General features: G+C 43.4%; 2 protein-coding genes across 10 annotated transcripts in view; one reads left to right on the top strand and one right to left on the bottom strand.

Moving 5' to 3' along the window:
* G3bp2 (GTPase activating protein (SH3 domain) binding protein 2) overlaps positions 1 to 21,123 on the top strand; it is an 85,581-nt gene that overhangs the window by 47,628 nt on the left and 16,830 nt on the right. For 2 of the 9 annotated variants that reach the window (NM_001080795.2, NM_011816.4), the window contains exons 1-3: positions 6,354 to 6,569; positions 16,820 to 16,938; positions 19,660 to 19,741. In NM_001080795.2, the coding sequence (NP_001074264.1) occupies positions 16,844 to 16,938; positions 19,660 to 19,741 (177 nt within the window). In that variant the 5' untranslated portion in view covers positions 6,354 to 6,569; positions 16,820 to 16,843. Of the gene's footprint in view, positions 1 to 6,353; positions 6,826 to 7,180; positions 7,349 to 16,819; positions 16,939 to 19,659; positions 19,742 to 21,123 lie in introns of those variants that run through there. The other 7 variants (NM_001080796.2, NM_001080794.2, NM_001359197.1 and 4 more) reach the window with 5 other exon arrangements.
* Gm46933 (predicted gene, 46933) lies at positions 5,933 to 15,372 on the bottom strand. Its single transcript, XM_017321256.1, has 2 exons — positions 15,361 to 15,372; positions 5,933 to 7,226 (listed from the first exon to the last, which is right to left on the bottom strand). The coding sequence occupies exons 1-2, from the start codon at positions 15,370 to 15,372 to the stop codon at positions 6,525 to 6,527; spliced, it is 714 nt and encodes a 237-aa protein (XP_017176745.1). The 3' UTR covers positions 5,933 to 6,524.

Below are 21,123 nucleotides of genomic sequence, written 5' to 3'. Positions count from 1 at the left end.
TGGGTTGTATATAGATACACTATATGCATGCAGTGCTAAAGAGGCCAGAAATATCATATTTCCTGGAACTTCCTAGAGATTGTTGTGATCTAACATGTGTGTGCTGGTAACAGAACTCAGGTCCACAGGAAGAGCAGAGAGAGAGGGAGGGAGAGAGAGAGAGAGTGAGAGAGAGAGAGTGTGTGTGTGTGTCCCTGAGAATGTGTGTGTGTATGTGTGTCCCTGCTTATGTCTATATGAGCGTACGCCACATGTGTAAACAAAAGAGGGTCTCAGATCCCCTGAAACTAGAATCACAGGTGGTATGAGCTGCCTGATGTGAGTGTGGGGTAATGAACCTGGGTTTTCTGAAAGGGCACTGTGTGCGCTTAACTGCTAACCCATCTTTGGCAGCCCCAGCAGAACAAGTGGTTTTTAACCCTTGAATCATTTCTCCAGACCTATAACGCCTCAAATTTTAAAATTACAAATTATCATAGATGCTTAAAATACTACCCTGATGAACTTTACGGTAAACATCCTAAGGGAATAAATACCCAGAAATGAAATAACTGTTTTGAAACATAAAACATTTGGGGCTGGGCATATAACTAAAATGCCCAAAGACACTTGTTCTATAGGGTGGATACTTTCAGTTCACAGGATACATTAAAGGTTTGAGGCTGTATCAGAGTAAAGCTGTCCTATAGGTTTCACTAATACTATGTCCTTTCCCCCCCCCCTGTAATTTGGCCATCCTTTTATATGGATGATTATGTTTTTATCATATTTTTATCTTACCAATTAGATTTGCTTGTTGGTTTCTCATTAAGTTTTATTAGTTCCATGACTTACATTTGTGGCAAAAATGTGCAAATATTCAGTTTGTTTTTATTTTGGTTATATCCTAATTTTCTACTTATGATTAATTGATTAATTAATCAAAATTTAAAAAGATTTTATTTTATGTATATGAGTACATTGTCCCTGTCTTCAGACACAAAAGAGGGCATCAGATCTCACTATAGATGATTGTGAGCCACCATGTGGTTGCTGGGAATTGAACTCAGGAAGAAGAGTCAATGCTCTTAACAATTGAGGCATCTCTTCAGCCCAATTAGTCAATTTTTTTGTTTTTTTGTTTTTCAAGACAGGGTTTCTCTGTATAGCCCTGGCTGTCCTGAACTCACTCTGTAGACCAGGCTGGCCTCGAACTCAGAAATCCGCCTGCCTCTGCCTCCCGAGTACTGGGATTAAAGGCGTGCGCCACCACGCCCTGCCCTAGAATGCTTTCTTAATCCATGTAAACAAATATAACATATATGTTACTTAACTCAGAAGTGATGGGATTACAAGCATGCACCACCACTGCCCGGCAGATTTTCTGTTTTGTACCAGACATGCAGCATGGCAGAGTAGGTAAAACTAGGGCCCTTGCAGAGTTTCCTGGAGAGGCCCAGACTGGGAAAAGCCTACTACATGATAGCTAATGAGCTGAACTGGAGTAGGGTAAGGAATGTTCATGGTGTGCTTCTTATGATTCAGTAGTCAAAGGCCTGCAGCACATTGCCATTGGATCAGAAAACTTCTGAGTTAAGTAACATATATGTTATATTTGTTTACATGGATTAAGAAAGCATTCTAGGGCTGGTGAGATGGCTCAGTGGGTAAGAGCACCCGACTGCTCTTCCGAAGGTCCAGAGTTCAAATCCCAGCAACCACATGGTGGCTCACAACCATCTGTAACGAGATCTGACTCCCTCTTCTAGAGTGTCTGAAGACAGCTACAGTGTACTTACATATAATCAATAAATAAATCTTTAAAAAAAAAAAGAAAGAAAGCATTCTAAAGAACGCTCGCCAAAGTTCTGCTCTCCCCTCTCAGTGTTATCTGTATTACCCAGACTAAAATTCCCTTCCTAGACTTTTCTCCAATATGCACTTAACTGGTGTATACTAGCTAGCTATGTACGTTTGAGGGGGAGGGGTAATTTTTTAAAAGACTTATTTTTTCCATGAACATTAGTGTTTTGCCTGCATGTATATGCATCACATATATGCATTTTCACGGAGGCTAGGTTTCCGCTCTTCTGGAAATATAAATACAGATGGTTGTGTGAGCTACAGTTTGCATGCTGTGAATTAAATCCTGGTTCTCTGAACAGAAGCTGATGCTCCTAACCACTGAACCATCTCTCCAGCTGATGCTCCTAACCAGTGAACCATCTCACCAGCCACTGTGGTCTATTTTTTATTTTTTTTTAAATTTTAAGACATGTGTCTCCAGCTAGCCCAGGCTGGACTTCGATTCATGGTCATCTTCCCTCGTCTTTCTGAGTGCTGGGATTACAGTCATGTACCACCATACCAGTATTAGCTACATAATTCTCAACTTCCACCTTTCCTTATCAGTCTTCGCTCAGACCCCACCCCCTTTAAAAAGATAAATTAGGTTCCCCAAAGGAAGCAGTGGTAGGTGCAGATATAAGAAGTTTGTACTTGTATCTGGACTAGTTACTTTTCTGTTGCTCTGTTAAAATATCATGTTCATGTGCAAGCTATGGAAGGAGTTTATTTTGGCTTACAGTTTCTGGGGATCAGAGTCCATCATGGTAGGGAGGTGGAACAGTGGACGAGGTGGCAAGATTAGGAAACTGAGAGGTCACATTTCCAGAATCAGAGACAGCAAACTAGAGTGGGGCAAGGCTATACAACTCTTTTTTTTTTAAAGGTTTTTATTTATTTATTTTATGTATATGAGTATACGTAGCTGTACAGATGGTTGTGAACCATCATGTGATTGCTGGGAATTGAACTCAGGACCTCTGCTTGCTCTAGCCCTGCTCAATCCAGGTCCCGCTTGCTCTGACCCAAAGATTTATTTATTATTATGTAAGTACACTGTAGCTGTCTTCAGACACACCAGAAGAGGGTGTCAGATCTCATTACAGATGGTTGTGAGCCACCATGTGGTTGCTGGGATTTGAACTCAAGACCCTCAGAAGGGCAGTCAGTGCTCTTAACCATCTTAACCTCAGGCTGAGCCATCTTTCCAGCCCGAGGCTATAAACTTTTTTTAAAAAAAGATTTATTTATTATTTATTATATATACAGCAGTCTCCTGCATGTATGCCTAAAGATCAGAAGATGGCACCAGGTATGAGCCACCATGTGGTTGCTGGGAATTGAACTCTAGACCTCTGGAAGAACAGCCAGTGCTTTTAACCTCTGAGCCACTTCTCCAGCCCCAGCTATAAACTGTTAAAGCGCTGCCCAGTGGCCTGTTTCCTCCAGGGAAGACTGCACAGCCCCATAACCTCTTCAGACAGTTCTGGCACGTGACCCTGTGGAGGACACACCTCATTTTAACTACCACACTCTCAAAGTATAGCCAGCCCTTAAGCCAGATGATTAATTACAAAGGAAAAATGGAATAGCGATTTTGGGTCCCGAGTGGGAATTACCAGCTACAATGTGCTCTTGCTTTTTTCACCCACTTTGGATGTAGGCTTACATCAGGGGCCTTGGGGTGGGAGGTTAATCAGAATGTCAGTAGAGTTGAGATGGCATGAGAGAAGTGACAAGGAGCAAGGTAGAATTAACACACTCAGGATTAGCAAGTAGGCCTAGTAAGGGTTTACAATTTAGCATTGCCTTTAGGAGGTTTGGGCAATGCCATCTGATTTGAAGCTGTAAGAGACTGGGCGTTTAGCCAGGCAGTGGTGGTGCACGTCTCTGATCCCAGCACTCAGGAGGCAGAGGCAGGCGGATCTCTGAGTTTGAGGGCAGCCTGGTCTAGAGAAAGAAACCCTGTCTCAAACAAACAAACAAACAAACAAACAAACAACCCAGAGGGTCTGGCTTTTGTGAGAAGGGTGAGCTATACTGGAATTAAGCAAAGTGGCAAAGGTTTGTGGTAGGCTTTACCTACTACAGCAGGAGAAACAGTGCTGTGTCTAATCCAGAATGAATTCGGATAGAGGGAGCTGACACTTACTGACAATTGGCTGTGTGATCTGATAAAAGAAAGGGTGAGGTCAAGGGTCACACTCAGGGTTTTGGCTTGAGCCACTTGACTGAATATCACTCACACTGGCCTCCTTGCTTGGTCCATGGGGACAGTGGTTGCTTCACAGTGGTTATTTTGAAAGGCAGAGAGATTAACTAGGCTGTTACTTCATCATGGAAAGATGAAACCAGCCTGACCCCGTGCAAAGCTGACGGTATTCAGAGAACAGACGAGAGACATTTAGGAAATAAGAAATGCTAGTTGCTTGTGGGAATTAGTTAATTTACTAAAATTGAGTCTCTCTTTTTTTTTTTAAACAAGTAACATTAATTGGTATGTCTTAGTGGCAGGGATTGCCTGAGGCCTGCTTTTGTTAGTCCTGGGGCTAAGCTTAGAATTATTCTTATGCTTTGAAGGATTATAAAAGGAGGAGATTGAAGAAGATACTTGCTGTTCCTTCAGTGACATTTGCTGCCCTCTGTCTTAGGGGTGGTAGAATGGTTTCCCAGAGCAGCTCTATGATCCCTTGGTACTTGTGGGATGTGCCTGTTCTCAGCCCTCAGCACACATCTGCAGAATCACAAACGCTGAGGGGAGTTTTAACAAACCCCGATCTGATCCCATGCACAGCAAGGCCTGGAGACACACCTTATCTCAGGTTACAGGATGAAGAATACTTACAAAAACACTGCATGGAGCCCAGCATGGTATCACACATGACCCGTCTGGTCTACAGAGTGACTTCCAAGATAGCCAGAGCCACACTGAGAAACTTGGTCTTGAAATATCCAAAACAAACCAGAAGCATTCGATGTGATTGGAAACAGTTGAAATTTTAGCAGTCAATAGTAGCAGCATTCTGTCGTTTACAATTAGGGGTGTGGGGTATGGATGCAGAGTGCTTGTGTTAACATGAGTAGTCCTTGTTTGTTTGAGTATTATCGAGAGAGTCTCCTTATGTACCCCTGGCTGACTTAGAATCTGCTTCGTAGACCAGGTCAGCCTAGACCTTGTGATCTTCCTGCCTCTGCTTCCCAGGTGCTGGGATTAGAGGTATGTAGCCCCGAGCCTGGCTGAGATGAGTAATACGAGCGTGTCCTTAGGGTAAACCGTCTCGTAAGTCTCACTTTCCTCATCTGTAAAGTGTGCATTCAAATAGGTAATTACGTAAGTGGGTTTTTGTGAGACATAAGTGACTTTTATAAAATACCAGTAGCGTATCTGGTCTATAAACACTGTACTTAAAAGGTAATCTGCAGAAGTAATGCATTAAGAAAAACCATCTCAGAGTCATTTAATAAATGATGGTCTGCCTATATATTTTGCATATAAAAATTATTAAGCAATCCAAAATAATGCCAGTGTAGATTTTGGAGGCTCAAGTACCAATCAGCATTGCCTTTTGTGAACCTTTTTTTTTTCTTCTTCTAGGAAATCTCTACTGTGAGGGAAAACTGAGGATGTATTTAATCCTGCATTTTGCTTGATTAAAATGTGTTCTATTCCTCTCAATTGCCCTTCCGTTCCTTTCACCGTTTCATAGCTTCATTCCCAGTTTCTTCTGCTATCTTGAAATTGAAAACATTGCTATTAGTGGCAAAGTAACATTTGGTCTACAAAGGCTTTTTTTTCCCCATGAATCAAGGTTCATGAAGCAGTGTTGTTTCCATAACTAAGTCCCAGTGGCATAGATTTATAAGTGGCTTTTTTTTTCTTTTTTAAATTTTAAGCCTTTCAGCCTTTGTTCCAGTAAGTTCCATTTAAGGATGAAGCCACCAAGGCCATACAAAAGCCCCAAGCCCATACAGCCTATGTCATACTTTCCCCATACTCCATAGCTCGGCACCCTTATTTAAAACTAGCTGTTTGACATTGATGAGAAAGACTTTTAAACCTCCATTTCCTAAAACAGGCTAATTAAGCAATACAGGTGAGCTCACTGTGCAGAGTTCAAAACTGCATTTTAATGCTCCGATAACGCAGCAACCAGGACCATTACTAAATTTGCTCCCTCTTATCACGAATAAAGGCTCCAGGAATAACCGTTTGTAAAAGCCACTGGTTAGCGGCGAGCCATCTTTTTTGTTCGCGCCACCTGAGAGGACAGGGAGGCTTCAGCATCACTGCAAGAGAAAGGCAGCTTCCTTGTGACGTCAAATCAGCGGGCTCTCGCCCCGACTTTAGGCCGGTTCCGGTTCCCTGGCTTTCCGGACGCCCGAGCGAGCGAGCGAGCGAGCGCGGCGCCGTTCTGCGCGTGCTCCGCAGTGGGACGCGAGAAGGTTGGGTCTAGCTCTCCAAACTGATGCCTGATTGGCTGGCGCTGTGCTGGGGGGTTCCCTAGCCCTTTCCGCAGGGGTAAAACAATAAGAGGGGGCGGCGGCAAAGGGGGCGGGACGTCCGTGTTCTTGGAGCTCGTTGCAGCTCTAGGCTCTCGGGAAGAGGTGGCTGTGAGGGGCCCCGAGCTCGCGGCTCTCCGGATTCCGAAGCCTCGGGTTGCTTCGAGGGAGGAGAATCTGCTGCGGCCGATCCCGCGACACTACTGACCTCCGCGCGACGTGCCCGCCGCCGCTGTTGGTTGGAGGTGTGTACGGGGGCCGAGAGGGGCGGTCGGTGTGGTGGTCGGCAGGGGACATTTCCCTCCGCTCCGCGGCTCGCGGCAACCGTCCGGTGTGTGCGCTTGGTGTCGGGGTTGGTGCGGCGGAAACATTGTTCTCGCCGGCTGCCTACGCCAGCAAGAGTGCGTGCGTGCGTGCAGAGCCGAGCCTTTCCTGCAAGGTGAGCGGAAGGCTGCGTGGGGAGGAGGATGACCTGCGCGCGTGGTGCAGAGGAGGGCACAGGTGGGGCTGGGGATTGCTAGGATGAAGCAGCCCGGGGGTACCCTGTCCGCCGCCAGCTCCCAGAGCGCGCCAACGGGCGCCAAGCCGCGAAGCGGGGCAGTGGGCTCCTGCAGAGGCGGTTTCAGGGTAGGAAGCCCACCCGCCTGGTTCCTCCGCTCGCCGGCGGCCCTAGTTCCCGGTCGTCGCCCCGCCCGTGGGGGAGGGGAAGGAGGCCGTGTCGGCGGAGGCAGAAGCAACGCAGATGCGAAAGTAGCGGCCTCCGGGCACCATTTCTGTGCCCGGAAACTGAATCCGGGGTTGAAGGTGGCCGCCGCTCCACTTGCCGGGTGCTCGGCGTTTCCCCCCGCCCTCCCCGGATTATCCCGAACGTGTTCGGATACTGGGACTGTAACGTGCGTCTCCTACGTCCTTTTTCTGCAGACAATCTCTCCTGTTACCCAGGAATAAAAAGGACGTTTCAGTGCTTTGGGAATGGGCTTTTCTCCCCCTGCTATTCTTTGGGGTAGGACAAGGGGAGAAGAACGTAAGTTTCCCTAAATGGTGTGGATTTCGTTAGTGGAGTCTGATTGAGGTTTTCCTGCGTCTCTAAGGGCAGATTTATTTAGGTACCCCTGTGGTGCTTTGGGGGGGGGGGGGGGCTGTAGGGTCGTGTTCACAATTTCTACTCCCAAGATATAACTAGTTTTAAACCAAAGCACAAAAAACATTGAGGAGATGCCTTTTGCTTCTTAAAAACAAAACACGTGCAGCAAATCTGAATCAAGGAAAATTGCCCCCTTCTCTCCGGGTGTGATTGTTGTGCAGTTGATTAGCTTAAGGTTTCTGGTTTTTAGATTCTAGACACTATACCTCGCTTGTTCCAAGTACCTAGGCAGGGGAACCATTAGCTGCAGTTTAAAAGGATGCACTAATTCTAAGTGAGGATAGTAATTTCTTGTCCCAATTCCATATTTGGCAGTTATTGTAGCCCTAGGCATGTGAACCAAACTTTGAGTAAACACTTGATTTAGCGAAATTCAGTGATCCCTTTATGGTCTTTAGGTTTGGACCCAGTGTCCCACCACTCTGGAGTTAGAGGCAGGTGGTCTTTTGAGTTCGAGGCCAGCCTGGTCTACATACTTCCACAGGACAGCCAGGGCTACTCAGTGAGATACTGACTCAAAAAAATGGGGGAGGGGGAGTTCGGTCAGTTTGGACCTTAGGACGACTGAATTATATATTGTCCCTTCGTTACCGTTTTCGGACATATGCACTATCTAATCTCAGTGTATGAAAATTGTTTTGTTCTGACAAATTGATTGTGAGAACGGCTTCAAAGTGTGTTTCCCAGTGGCTTGGTTTATTGTGATGGTTTAGGTTATTGAGAATTCAGAATCAAAATATTGGCGGGCATGGATGCACGATTTAATGTCAGCACTCAGGAGGCAGAGGCAGGCAGATCTGTAGACTACAGAGAGTTCTGGGACAGCCAGGGCTACACAGAAGACCTAGACTCAAACAAAGCACACAAAACTAGAATTAGCGATGGGGGAAGCAAGCCTCAGATGGAGTACCGGAATGTTTGCAGAGTGGGTGGCTGTCTGTAGGTAAAGAATTCATTCGATAATTTAGAAGATTAACTTTGGCTAAGAGTCTGAATGACATGTTCAAGGCACCAATTTGCCTTGCTAGTACCCAGACCCAACCACCATTAGCTGATGATGAAGGCAGTTTCTTGTTCAGCCTTGGCCTGTGAACCTAGGGCAAGTTTACTATCTAGACTAAATGTTAACTCAATGACCTGAGTAGCCGGATTAGTAGGTGAGTTCTGGTTTTGAAGAAATTGTTGGCATTGTTTGTAGCAGGGCAGTGTGGGCAGCTCTAGCTTGTATTAGAGATTAAAATACCAAAATTTTCAGTATCAGCTACTGGAAATTTACAGATACTCATAGAGTGCCCTTAGATTCTTGACAGCAGTTTTTCCTTTGTTGCAGAATTGTCATTACACATTATGAATATTAGAAGTTATTTTCTAAACTGCCTTAATTTGTCCTGCTTTTCTGTTGAGTGGACATGAGGATGATGAATGACATCTTTGAACGTTTTACACTGAAGCACAAGTTGGATTGCTTGTGAACAGAAAGAGGGTGGAACAGAGTTGAGAGTTTGGACCTGGTTACTACACTGGCAGATGTGTGTTTGATAGCTGATAAAGTAAACCTGTGTGTTTTCCCCAAACTCTTAGCAAAAAATTGGGTTTTTTTGTGCCTTGGTTTATTTTAATCATCTCTGGATTATCTATCCAAAAATTGTTACTGTGCTAACATTGGGGATATTTCTTGCTGGATTGCATGTTGCTGTCCTGTTATTTTCTCCCTCCCACCCCCAAAGCAGGCTTGTCTTTTTTTTTTTTTTTTAATTGTGTTTATTTGGTTTCTTGGGGACAGGATCTTTGTATAGCTTGAGCTAGCCTGGCATTTGCTGTGTGTCTAGGCTGGTCTGGAATTTGTGGTATCCTACCAAGCTAGCCTTGAACTTTCAGAGTCTCCTGTCCACAGAAATCTTATTATCATATTATGCTGCTGCATCACCACCCTCCCCTCCCGTCTTTGAGATAGGGTCTTTATAGCCCCAACTGTCCTGGAACTCACTCTCTATATACATCTGGCTAGCCTTGAACTCTGAGAGATCCACCTGCCTCTACCTTGCAAGTGCTGGGATTAACCTGTGTGCCACCACACCTGGCCTGGAGCAAACAAGTGTAAATAATGAAAACAGCATGCTGATGAACAGGATTCCTGTGCTTGATCTAATTCCAAGGAACCTTGATCTCTTTGGAATTCTAAGTATCAGTTTCATTTTTCTGTAAATGAAGTTAACATCTTCCTTATTCAAGGAGGTAAAAGAAACAGAGGATACTCATTAAACTTTAAAATGTAATGTTAGGGTGGGCATGGTTGCATATGCCTGTAATCTCAGAGGCAGTGGAGGGCAGGCTGGTCCTATAGAGGGAATTCCAGAACAGCCAGGGCTACACAGAGAGACCTTGTTTCAGAAGGGGCAGCACATAATTAATTTTTCTTTCTTTCTTTCTTTCCTTTTTTTTTTTTTTTTTTTTTTTTTCGGTTTTTTTCCCTGGATATCCTGGAACTCACTCTGTAGACCAGGCTGGCCTTGAACTCAGAAATCCGCTTGCCTCTGCCTCCCAAGTGCTGGGATTAAAGGCGTGCGCCACCATTCCTGGCTCGGCACATCATTTCTTTCTTTCTTTCTTTCTTTTTTTTTTTAAAGATTTATTTATTTATTTAATGTATGTGAGTACATTGTTACTGTCTCCAGATACATCAGAAGAGGGCATTGGATCCCATTACAAGTGGTTGTGAGCTACCATGTGGTTGCTGGGAATTGAACTCAGGATTTCTGGAAGAGCAGTCAGTGCTCTTAACCTCTGAGCCATCTCTCCAGCCCTGAGCCATCTCTCCAGCCCGGCACATCATTTCTTAATGGTGGTCATGTTTAGCTTTTGTGCTTCAGCACTCACCCCTTATCATTAGGGTTGCCTTAGGTCTATCACTGCAGTTCTGGGATCCAAGGTTGCCACAGCAAATCTGTTCCTTGTCCTAAAAATGAGTGGATAGATAGTATTGTGGTCACTAAAGTCACTTTAAACAAAGACATTTGAGAGCTTTGGATATAGTTACAGTGTTAAAATGGAGCTGGCATTCTAAAGTGGGATCTAGTCTTTGGGTCAGTGAGAATGGGCCTTGGCCTAAGAGTGAGCCCTGCAGAGGGAGTAGGATAAGCTTCCTGTCCCGGAGATAAGCTGGGGCTGAGCTTGGGCAGCCTTTGATAGCACATTCTGGTAAAGAGGCTACAGTATGCTGTTGGAGACATTCTTTCCCTGGGAACAATGGTAATGTTACCCTTCCAAGGTTGGGAGTTTATTTTTCTGCATTTCCCCTCCTTATCTAGGTATTGTTTTGTTTTCTTGACCTTTTTCAGTATGAAAGTATGGTTTCTTCTCCGCAAGTACTCATTTTGCTTGTTCTCGCCAAGCATTGAAATAACCAGGAGGGAATAACATGAAATTTCATGCAATTAATTGTAGTGCGTGGTGTGTGTGTGTGTGTGTGTGTGTGTGTGTGTGTATTAATGCTCACAAAGATTGAAGGGTGCTGAGGATATAGCTTTGTTGGTAGAGTTCTTAAAACATGCAATGCAAGCCCTGGGTTGATCCCCATTGCTCCATTAAACTACATTCAGTGATGTCACACTGTAGTTTGCTTCTGAGGCACTGAAGGCAGGAAGAGCAGGAACCCAAGGTAGTTCTGCACTACATGACACCTGTGTCAGAGAGAGAATGAGAATCAAAGGTCCCTTGATTTGTTTGAAAATGCTTGAGACCACAAGTGTTGAAGGAAGTTGCAGGATTTTTAGATTTTTGAAGTATGCATAGACTGAACATCTCCAGTCTGAAAAGCTGGAATGTTCTGAAATTTGAAACCTTGAGGCAGTTAGTTGCATTGGTAATTATGACCAGATATTTGCAGTTAGATTTGATTTTTCTTTTTCTTTTTCTTTTCTTCTTCTTCTTCTTCTTCTTTTTTTTTTTTTTTTTTTTTTTTTTTTTTTTTTTTTTTTTTTGGTTTTTCGAGACAGGGTTTCTCTGTGTAGCCCTGGCTGTCCTGGAACTCACTCTGAAGACCAGGCTGGCCTCGAACTCAGAAATTCGCCTGCTTCTAGATTTGATTTTTCTGAAGAGCCATTTTTATCACTAGCAATAGAGCAATGTCCTTACTTAGTAAGAACATGGGGAGAGACCATTTAAGATGAAATTAATGAGAATTATTTTGCTTTGGATAGCCCTACCTTTTCTATTGTAATATTCTCTAATAAGTTTACTATTTGGCTTTTTAAAATTAATTTCATTCTTTTGCTCATCATATACATTTCCTTTCTGTTAAGGAAGCCATAATTTAGCCGGGCATGGTGGCGCACGCCTTTAATCCCAGCACTTGGGAGGCAGAGGCAGGTGGATTTCAAGGCCAGCCTGGTCTACAAAATGAGTTCCAGGACAGCCAGGACTACACAGAGAAACACTGTCTCGAAAAACAAAACAAACAAACAAAAGGAAGCCATAATTTAAAAGTTTCGTTTGGTCCTTTCAGTGTCTTGTTTAATGGCTCTGTAGCCTTTGGCAGTATTAAGGGCTTAAGTCTGAACCAAGTTCAAGTTTGGCGTTGGTCGGTCCTTAGAACTGACATTGGGACTGACACCAGAACCTTGGGTCAGCTGTGGAAGCTTTCTTGCTGATCTACATCAGCTCCCTGCTCTCTCCTTTTTACGTATAAGGAGTTTTCACTTGCATGTGTGTCTGTACCACACGCATTCCTGGTGCCTGCAGAGGGCAACAGATGGCTTCAGCTGTGTAGGAACTGGAGTTACATGGTTATGAGCTGCCATGTAGGTGCTGGGAAGAGAAACCAGTGAAGTTCTTAATCACCAAGCTATTTCTCCAGACTCTGTTCCTTATTACTTTTTCTTTTTCTTTTTTCTTTTTTTTCTTTTTGGTTTTTCGAGACAGGGTTTCTCTGTGTGGCCCTGGCTGTCCTGGAACTCACTTTGTAGACCAGGCTGGCCTCGAACTCAGAAATCCGCCTGCCTCTGCCTCCCGAGTGCTGGGATTAAAGGCGTGCACCACCATGCCCGGCTTATTACTTTTTCTAGATTTCCTTGCTTTTGTTCTTCATCTAACTTCTGTAGTCTATCTTTACTTAGTAATATTTTTAGTATAACCAGACTTCAGCAATTAGATATTACTGTGTCAGAACTGTATTGTTCTTACTGATGTGGGCATTTTGAAAGTGGGTAGTTTTTAGCTTAGTGATATGTCGTCAGGCATGGTACATTTATCTAATCCCAGTGTTCAGGAGCCCTGGACAGAAAGATTGCTATGAATTCAAGGCCAGACTTGACTAGAGTGGACTTGCAAAAAACAGTAATGTTAAGTAATCTGGTTGGAGTCCAGGACCTCAGACTAGGCAAACTAGCTAAAATCCCTGGTCACTTTTCATACTTTTGATCTTTATTCTAAAACCATATTTCTCTTTAGCCTTTTTTTTTCTTTTTTCCCTTTAAGATACTATATAGATGAGGCGGCCTCAAACTCACGGGGCTGGTGTTAAAGGGGTGCCATCAATCTTGCCAGTCTAGCTTTGTGAAAATGCATGCATGGTGGGTGTTTTGCTTTCATCTCTGTACTCATGTGGATGCCTAGTGCTCAAGGAGGCCTTGGATCCCCTGAAACTGGAGCTGCCAGGTGAGTGTGTGCTGGGAATCAAAACCCAGGTATGCTGGAAAAGCAGCCCCCAGAACCTTATTTTCTATCTAGTAGCATGCCTGCTAGATGGTTACCAGAAAGGGATGAAAATCGAAAAATAGTTCTAAAATTTTAAAGTTGCTGTGCACTCTGTGACATAGTACCTTTTTTCCTGTGCATGGCAAAGCTATTGGCTGGAGATTTCCCTATCTTTTGAGAGTAGAGCACAGAGAAAAGATTGGTCCATGGTGGCAGCGATGGCGCTGGAAGAAGCCACCCAACTGTGTGCCTGTGGCTTGGAGTTTCTGCTGCCTTCCTGTGCCAGTCATTTTCTACTCTTCTGTTAGATTTTATAACATAATTTTGATAACAAAAAAGTTCAGGGCTGGGGGCTGATGGCTCAGTGCTTAATTTAAGAGCACTGGCTGCTCTTCCAGAGGTCCTGAGTTCAATTCCCAGCAACCTCATGGTGGCTCACAATCATCTGTAGGGGGATCTGATGCCCTCTTCTGGCTGGCAGATGTATATACAGCAAATTATTCATACATTAAATCAATAAAATTTGGGGTGGGGGCCGGGGCTGGGGAGTTCAGGCCTTTGGAGGGATGGCTCAGAAGTTAAGAGCACTTTCTGGGTTCAATTCCCAGCATCCACATGGTGGCTCACAACTGCCCATACCCCTAGTTCCATTGGATCCTATTCTTCTTCTGACCTCCATGGGTACCAGACATGCACGTGGTGCACAGATATACATTCAAACAAAACACTCTGTGTGTGTGTGTGTGTGTGTGTGTGTGTGTGTGTGTGTGTGTATTTATATAAAATAAACTTTAAAAAAAATACAGAGCTTCACTTTGTGTTCCAAGCTGGCTTGAACTCAATGATTTTTCTGCCTCAAACTCCCAAGTGCCTCATTTTGAGACCTGAGCCACTAAACTTGGCTCACATACTCATTTTTGAAGCTAAGATTCTTTTTTTTTTTTTGGTTTGGTTTTTCGAGACAGGGTTTATCTGTATAGCCTTGGCTGTCCTGGAACTCACTTTGTAGACCAGGCTGGCCTCAAACTCAGAAATCCACCAGCCTCTGCCTCCCGAGTGCTGGGATTAAAGGCGTGCGCCACCATGCCCGGCTTTGAAGCTAAGATTTTTATATAGCATTGCTCACAATTGTAATTTTTGGTAAGGTGGATGGATATTCTTGTCCACACTGGTAATTTTTCTATTTTTCATATTTACCACTCAGTAGTAACAAGACAGACAGCCTAACATTGGTTAAGTTCCAGGACAGTGAGAGACACTGTCTTTTTTTTTTTTTTTTTTAAATGGGCAGTGCCTGGAGAGGCCCTGAGTTTGTCTGCGGGCGTGCACTTACTCACATGTGCACTAGTGTCTTGTGGCTGGTGTGTGGAGCCAGTCTTTCATTTCACTTGTTTGCCAGCCCATTGTCGTAGCTTAAGCAATGAGTCTTTCTGCTTAGGGGTTGTCAGCCTCTGAAAAGTTGTATTGGAGGAAGATAGTGGCATCTGTAATGCACTGTTCACATCTGCTTCATGAGTTGTTTTTGAAAGCAAGTGATACGCCATATAAAAATTGAAGTAGATTTGAGTCATTAGAAAGTCTAGAAGGACAATTCCAAAGGAAGAAACAACTAAGCGAACACCAGGTAACACTCTGGTCCCTAGGACAGCACTCAACCTTTGTGCTTCACCTTAGTACCTACCTGACAGTTAGGAAAAATACCACATTGTATTAGATGGCTATGGATGTCTTTGGCTGTGAAATTATTTAGTTGCTTAAAGAAAACCTTCATTGAAATGTGTTAAAATAGCTGTTCTGGTAGTATTTTGATTTGTCTGATCCACGCTAAGATGTGTGTTTGGTTTTTGTTTTGTGTCCCCACCCCCAAGTACTTTAAAGTACTTTTGGGTTGGGCCCCAAGTTCATTCCCTTGCTACTCACATAGAATGATTCACTGTGCCTGTGATCCATGGTCCAGGGCTTGAATGTGACACCCTCTTCTGGTTGCTTTGGACACAAACATGCATGTGAATAAAAATAAAGTCACACATCCTTTTTTTTCTTTTTTACATTTATTTATTATTATAATTAAGTACACTGTAGCTGTCTTCAGATGCACCAGAAGAGGTCGTCAGGTTTCATTATGGGTGGTTGTGACCCACCATGTGGTTGCTGGGATTTGAACTCAGAACCTTCAGAAGAGCAGTCAGTGCTCTTACCTGCTGAGCCATCTCGCCAGCCCCATCACACATCCTTTTAAGACAAAATGTGCTTGTGTGTGTCTGTTGATCTATACACAGTTTTTGGTACTTAGAACTGAACCTAGGACTATTTCTTGGAGTTACTGTACTGATTAGATAGTAAAGCCATCTTACTAAAAAAAGAGTTTTGGACAGAAGTGGAGGTCAGAAGACAAACTATGGAAGTCTGTTTTCTCTACTATGTGGTCCTGAGGAATTAAGGTTGGGTCGGGCAAACGCCTTTATATCTCTCTCTCTCTCTCTCTCTCTCTTTTTGTTTTGTTTTGTTTTGTTTTTTTGAGACAGGGTTTCTCTGTATAGCTCTGGCTGTCGTAGAACTCAGTTTGTAGAACATGCTGGCCTTGAACTCAGAAGTCCACCTGCCTCTGCCTCCAGAGCGCCTGGGATTAAAGGCGCGCGCCACCACGCCCGGCTAATGCCTTTATCTCTTAAGCCATCCCACTGGCCCTTCCCACCTTCCTCCTTTTTCTGAGCGTGCGTGCGTGCGTGCGTGCGTGCGTGTGTGTGTGTGTGTGTATATATGTGTGTGTGTTTAGTGTATGCCTGCTTGTAGGTATATGCTGCACCACTTGTTTGCTTGGTGTCTGGTTTCTTAGAACACAGTTGTAAACTACCTTGGAGGTTCTGGGAAACTGAATCTTGGTCCTCTGTGAGAACAATAAGAAGTGCTTTTTAGCTGCTGTCGTCTCACTCCAAGATAAGTTTTTAATCATCTGTAATTGGGTATCCATGTGTGGATATGTACATGAGTACTTTGGGGTTAGAGGTTCAGTTCCCCTGGAACTGGAGTTATAGGCATTTATGAGCCCTTTATATAGCCTGCTGCTCCTTATTCTTTGTGTTGGCTATAATTAGACTACTTGGAGGGCTATGTGTATCAAGTAATTAATGAGTTGTATTTAGCCAAGCTAGTTTTTCCATTTGTATGGGTGTTTTCTCTGCATATGTGTCTGCATTATGTCTATGTCTGGTGCCCAAGGAGATGTCAGAAGAGGCAAGCAGATCCTTGTAACTCCAGTTGCGTGTGCCTTTTGCGGGGTGGGGGTGGGGTGGTTCGAGACAGGGTTTCTCTGTGTAGCCCTGGCTGTCCTGGAACTCACTCTGTAGACCAGGCTGGCCTTGAACTCAGAAATTCGCCTGCCTCTGCCTCCCTAGTGCTGGGATTAAAGGCATGTGCCACCATGCCCGGCTTGGGTCGTGTGCCTTAATATGCTGGGAGTTGAACCTGGGTCCTCTGTTAGAACAGGCTCCTAGCTGCTGTACCATCCCACTAGGCCAGAAATTAATTTTTCTGTGATTCATTTTTAATAAATGGTGTTAATTTGCTTTATTCTCAGTTATATATCTAAGAAGATTTATTTTGTGGTATTTTGCAAGGATGACTTAGTAGCTATTTGTCTTGTGTTTTCTCCTCCAGCATTTGACATTGTGCAGCAAAGAAATGGTTATGGAGAAGCCCAGTCCGCTGCTTGTGGGGCGGGAGTTTGTGAGGCAATATTATACTTTGCTGAATAAAGCTCCCGAGTATTTGCACAGGTAAAATTTAGACATTTCTTTGAATTCTTTGGATATGGCCACATTTTATTGTCAGTTCTGTCTCTTTATATGTTGATAGTATCTTTGCAAACAGGAACAACATGTCATATCTTAGTGCCATAACACATTTGGTCTCTGTCTCTCTCTGTCTCTCTCTTTCTCTCTCTCTCTCTCTCTCTCTCTCTCTCTCTCTCTCTCTCTCTCTCTCTCACACACACACACACACACACACACACACACACAAAACTCCTCAGTATTTCATGTGTCATTATACTAATGTGGAGCTTGACTCATTACAAGGTTCCAATGAGTGATTAGAAATCAATGACTTTATCTTTTGAAGTTCTCATATTGTTGAGAAATGCTGCCACACACCTGACCTGTGAAGGCTCTGTGTTCTCATGTGAAAAGCAGTATTACTTGGAAGATGCTATCACTATTTTGGCAAGAGTTGAACATCCATAAGCTTAATGTTTCCAGAAGTTGGAATGAAGTATGTGTAGCATACGTATAGTCCTATTCTGGGTGGAAGGAGTCCTTGAGCAAGTGGAGGGAGGGTGAGACTTTTGAAAGCTGAGTTCTTCAGGTTGCTGTCCATCCTTTGTTACTCCCCTCAGAAAGGCTAGTACTGACTCAGTGTACATCTTAGGTAAGCTCTCTGGAATTAGATTTTTTTAGGTGTACTGTTGGACATGTGTTTCTCCTGTCTCTTCTGTATTATAGGAGAGGTTTGTATTTACTGTTTTCTGGGTTCCCTTTCTGGGGATGATTTTTCTCCCCATGTAAACTTTATGCTGGTTATAATGTAGGCACTTTAACCATCTATTTCTCATATTTGACAGCTGACAGCCATCGGTGTTTCTCTGTGTAACCCTGGCTGTAACTCACTCTAGACCAGGCTGACCTCAGAATCAGAGTTCTTGAACTGTCTCCTGAGTGCTGGGATTCACCACTACCACCTGGCTAACAAAGTCTCAACTAGTAGTGTAGCTATATTGTTAACAGTATAACTTTGAGGTCAGCAACATGACACAGTGGGTAAGGGATTTTCCAGGAAAGACTTACGACCTGGATGGAGCACTCATAAAGGTGGAAGAGATTCCTCTGGTCTCCACACAAACACATCTGTACATGAATAGTCACAAAATAATTTTTAAAAGTCTTAAGATGGTACAGCTTCCATATTATATCTAGCTTAATTTAAACACTTTTTCCTCTAATAAAAATGTTGATGCTTTTAAGTTTTTCACCGAGGGGTTGGAAGATGAGTCAGCAGTAAGAAGCATTGTTGGTCTTGGAGAAGCTTGGGTTTGAGTCCAACACCCACATTTTGACTCAAGACCATCTGTAACTCTAGTGTCACAGGATATTGTGTTTTCTTCTGATCTCTGCCGGTATTAGGCATACATGGTGTACAACATACATTCAGGCAAAACATTCATACAAATCTAAAAAGCCTGAATAAAGTTTTTAATATTTTTCTCCTCAGCACTTTTAATATGCTTTAGTTAATTATATTCTTAGAGTAACTTCCCTGAAGAGTTGTCACCTCTTTCTTAGGTTTTAAGTGTGTGTGTTTTGTGTAGGCATGCACATGTGTGCATGCTGAAGGGTCAGATTCCGGCTGGAGCCGGAGTGACATGTCAAGTGGTGGGAGCTGGTTATGTGGATTTCTTAACTTCTGTATACATTCAAATAGTAGCACTATTTATGAAGTTGTTAGGATCAAAAGGATCGGTATATGTCACTGAAAATACTGTTTGGCACAGGGGAAGTTCTGACATGTTTGACTAGCTCTGGAGAACATAAATTATGTACTTAATAACTTGAATAAGGAAAGTCAATGTTGAGATGGTTGTAGACTTTTACTTGGTCTTTGAATTCTTTTTTGGTTTTTCGAGACAGGGTTTCTCTGTGTCGCCCTGTCTGTCCTAGAGCTCACTCTGTAGACCAGGCTGGCCTCAAACTCAGAAATCCTCCTGCCTTTGCCTCCCAAGTGCTGGGATTAAAGGCGTGTGCAACCACTGCCCAGCTTGGATTCTTTTTGATTATTTGAAATTTGTAAGCTGTAAGCCTGTGGAGTTAGTAACCACTTGGAGATCCTGAAGAGAGTATTAAATGGGACATTTGATTTTCAGTAAATCTAGACAACTTGAGGTCTGTCTGTCTTTCTTTCCTTTCTTTCTTTCTTTCTTTCTTTCTTTCTTTCTTTCTTTCTTTCTTTCGACATGATTATTATTACAAAGAAGTACACTGTAGCTGTCTTCAGACACACCAGAAGAGGGCGTCAGATCTCATTACAGATGGTTGTCAGCCACCATGTGGTTGATGGGATTTGAACTCAGGACCTTCAGAAGAGCAGTCAGTGCTCTTAACCCACTGAGCCATCTCCCCAGCCCAAGTTTTTTTATCTGAAGAAAAAAAATTTGATCAATAAGTTACTAGATTACTAAATATTTAGGATGCACCTGAACTCCTTCTTTCAATTTTAATAAGAAGATTGACAACAGAGAGGGAGGCTAGCTCCTTGAGCATGTTCCTTGTTACATGGCTGTCCTGAGGGGTCTATGGGCAGTGACTTATTTAGTCTGTACATCAACTCTGGGTAGTAGTCACTGTCCTGTTCGTGACTAAGGACCCCTTTATCTGTTGATTATCAGTGGGTCTTAAGCTTTCTTGACCCTTCAGTGGCAGTATTTTTAATTGTTGATGACTTTGCAGGTTCTATGGCAGGAATTCCTCCTATGTTCATGGTGGAGTGGATGCCAGTGGAAAGCCCCAGGAAGCAGTTTATGGCCAAAATGTAAGTCACAAATTAACGTATTTTCAAAATGTCTTAGAATTAAGATGGCTTTAAAAATGTAGCCTTTCATTAGGTGTTTTTAGATCTTTTGCTATAGTTTTAGTAGAACTGTATATTGAGATGTTTTCAAAAGGAGAGCATGGACTGCTTTATACATATAGTTGAGAAAGCATATTTTACATGTTACAGGAATGTATGAAATAACTGATCTTGATGGGAAGAGAGGACGGTAGAGGGTTTGGGGCTTCAGTTGGACTCCAGGCTTGGTCCTTAGCAAACAGGAAGAAACTGGACATAGAAAAATAGCATCAGCAAACATCATAATAAAGTAAAATTAGATAGTAAAGTAAAAAAAGATCAAAAGGAAGTTGGTAACAGTTTGAGAATGGTGGTCTGGTACTGTTGCAGGATATTTGATCACAGGATATTCGATTACACTGTGAGCCCCAAGATTGTGTTAGTAAAAAAAAAGAAAAACAAAAAAACAAAACCTGTTTTTAATTATGGCGTGTGTCTTAGTCAGGGTTTCTATTCCTGCACAAACATCATGGCCAAGAAGCAGTTGGGGAGGAAAGGGTTTATTCAGCTTACACTTCCATACTGCTGTTCATCACTAAAGGAAGTCAGGACTGGAACTCAAGCAGGTCAGGGAGCAGGAGCTGATGCAGAGGTCATGGAGGGATGTTCTTTACTGGCTTGCTTCCCCTGGCTTGCTCAGCCTGCTCTCTTATAGAATCGAGACTACCAGCCCAGAGATAGCACCACCCACAAGGGGCCTTTCCCCCTTGATCACTAATTGAGAAAATGCCTTACAGTTGGGTCTCATGGAGGCATTTCCTCACCTGAAGCTCCTTTCTCTGTGATAACTACAGCTGTGTCAAGTTGACACAAAACTAGCCAGTACAGCATGGCTCAGCCACTTTTAATCCCTTTGGCAGGAATACAGACATGCCCTTAGTACACACCTTTAATCCCAAACGATGAAGGTAGAGTTAGGTTGTAGAAAAAAGCACCCATGTTTGAAAGTGAAGTCAAATTGAGTGGCAGACAAAGTGACAAATTAGAGAAAGATTTGACAGAACAGGATCTGCCCAGCTCTTGTGAAAAGAAAGGAAAAGGAAGCTACTTAAGGGGCAGTGCAGAGAGGAGCAGGTTTACCAGGAGAGTTCTACAGAGACAGGCTGAAGAGAGAACAAGCTAAACACAGGAGAAGACAGCATGAGCCAGAGAGTGAGAAGGAACCAGATTAGAACAGATTGCCAGAGTTAGAATGAGACCAAGCAGAGCAATTCGAGAGAGGCTGAGAGAGAAGTCAGTTTGAGTCAGTCGCTTGGAGAGACGTTTCTGAGTCGAATTAGCCAGCCAGAGTTCAGGAAGAACTA

The sequence above is a fragment of the Mus musculus genome, chromosome 5 (assembly GCF_000001635.26).
Source record: "Mus musculus strain C57BL/6J chromosome 5, GRCm38.p6 C57BL/6J".
In the NCBI taxonomy this organism is placed as follows: Eukaryota; Metazoa; Chordata; class Mammalia; order Rodentia; family Muridae; genus Mus; species Mus musculus.
This window is presented reverse-complemented; position numbering and strand designations above follow the sequence as displayed.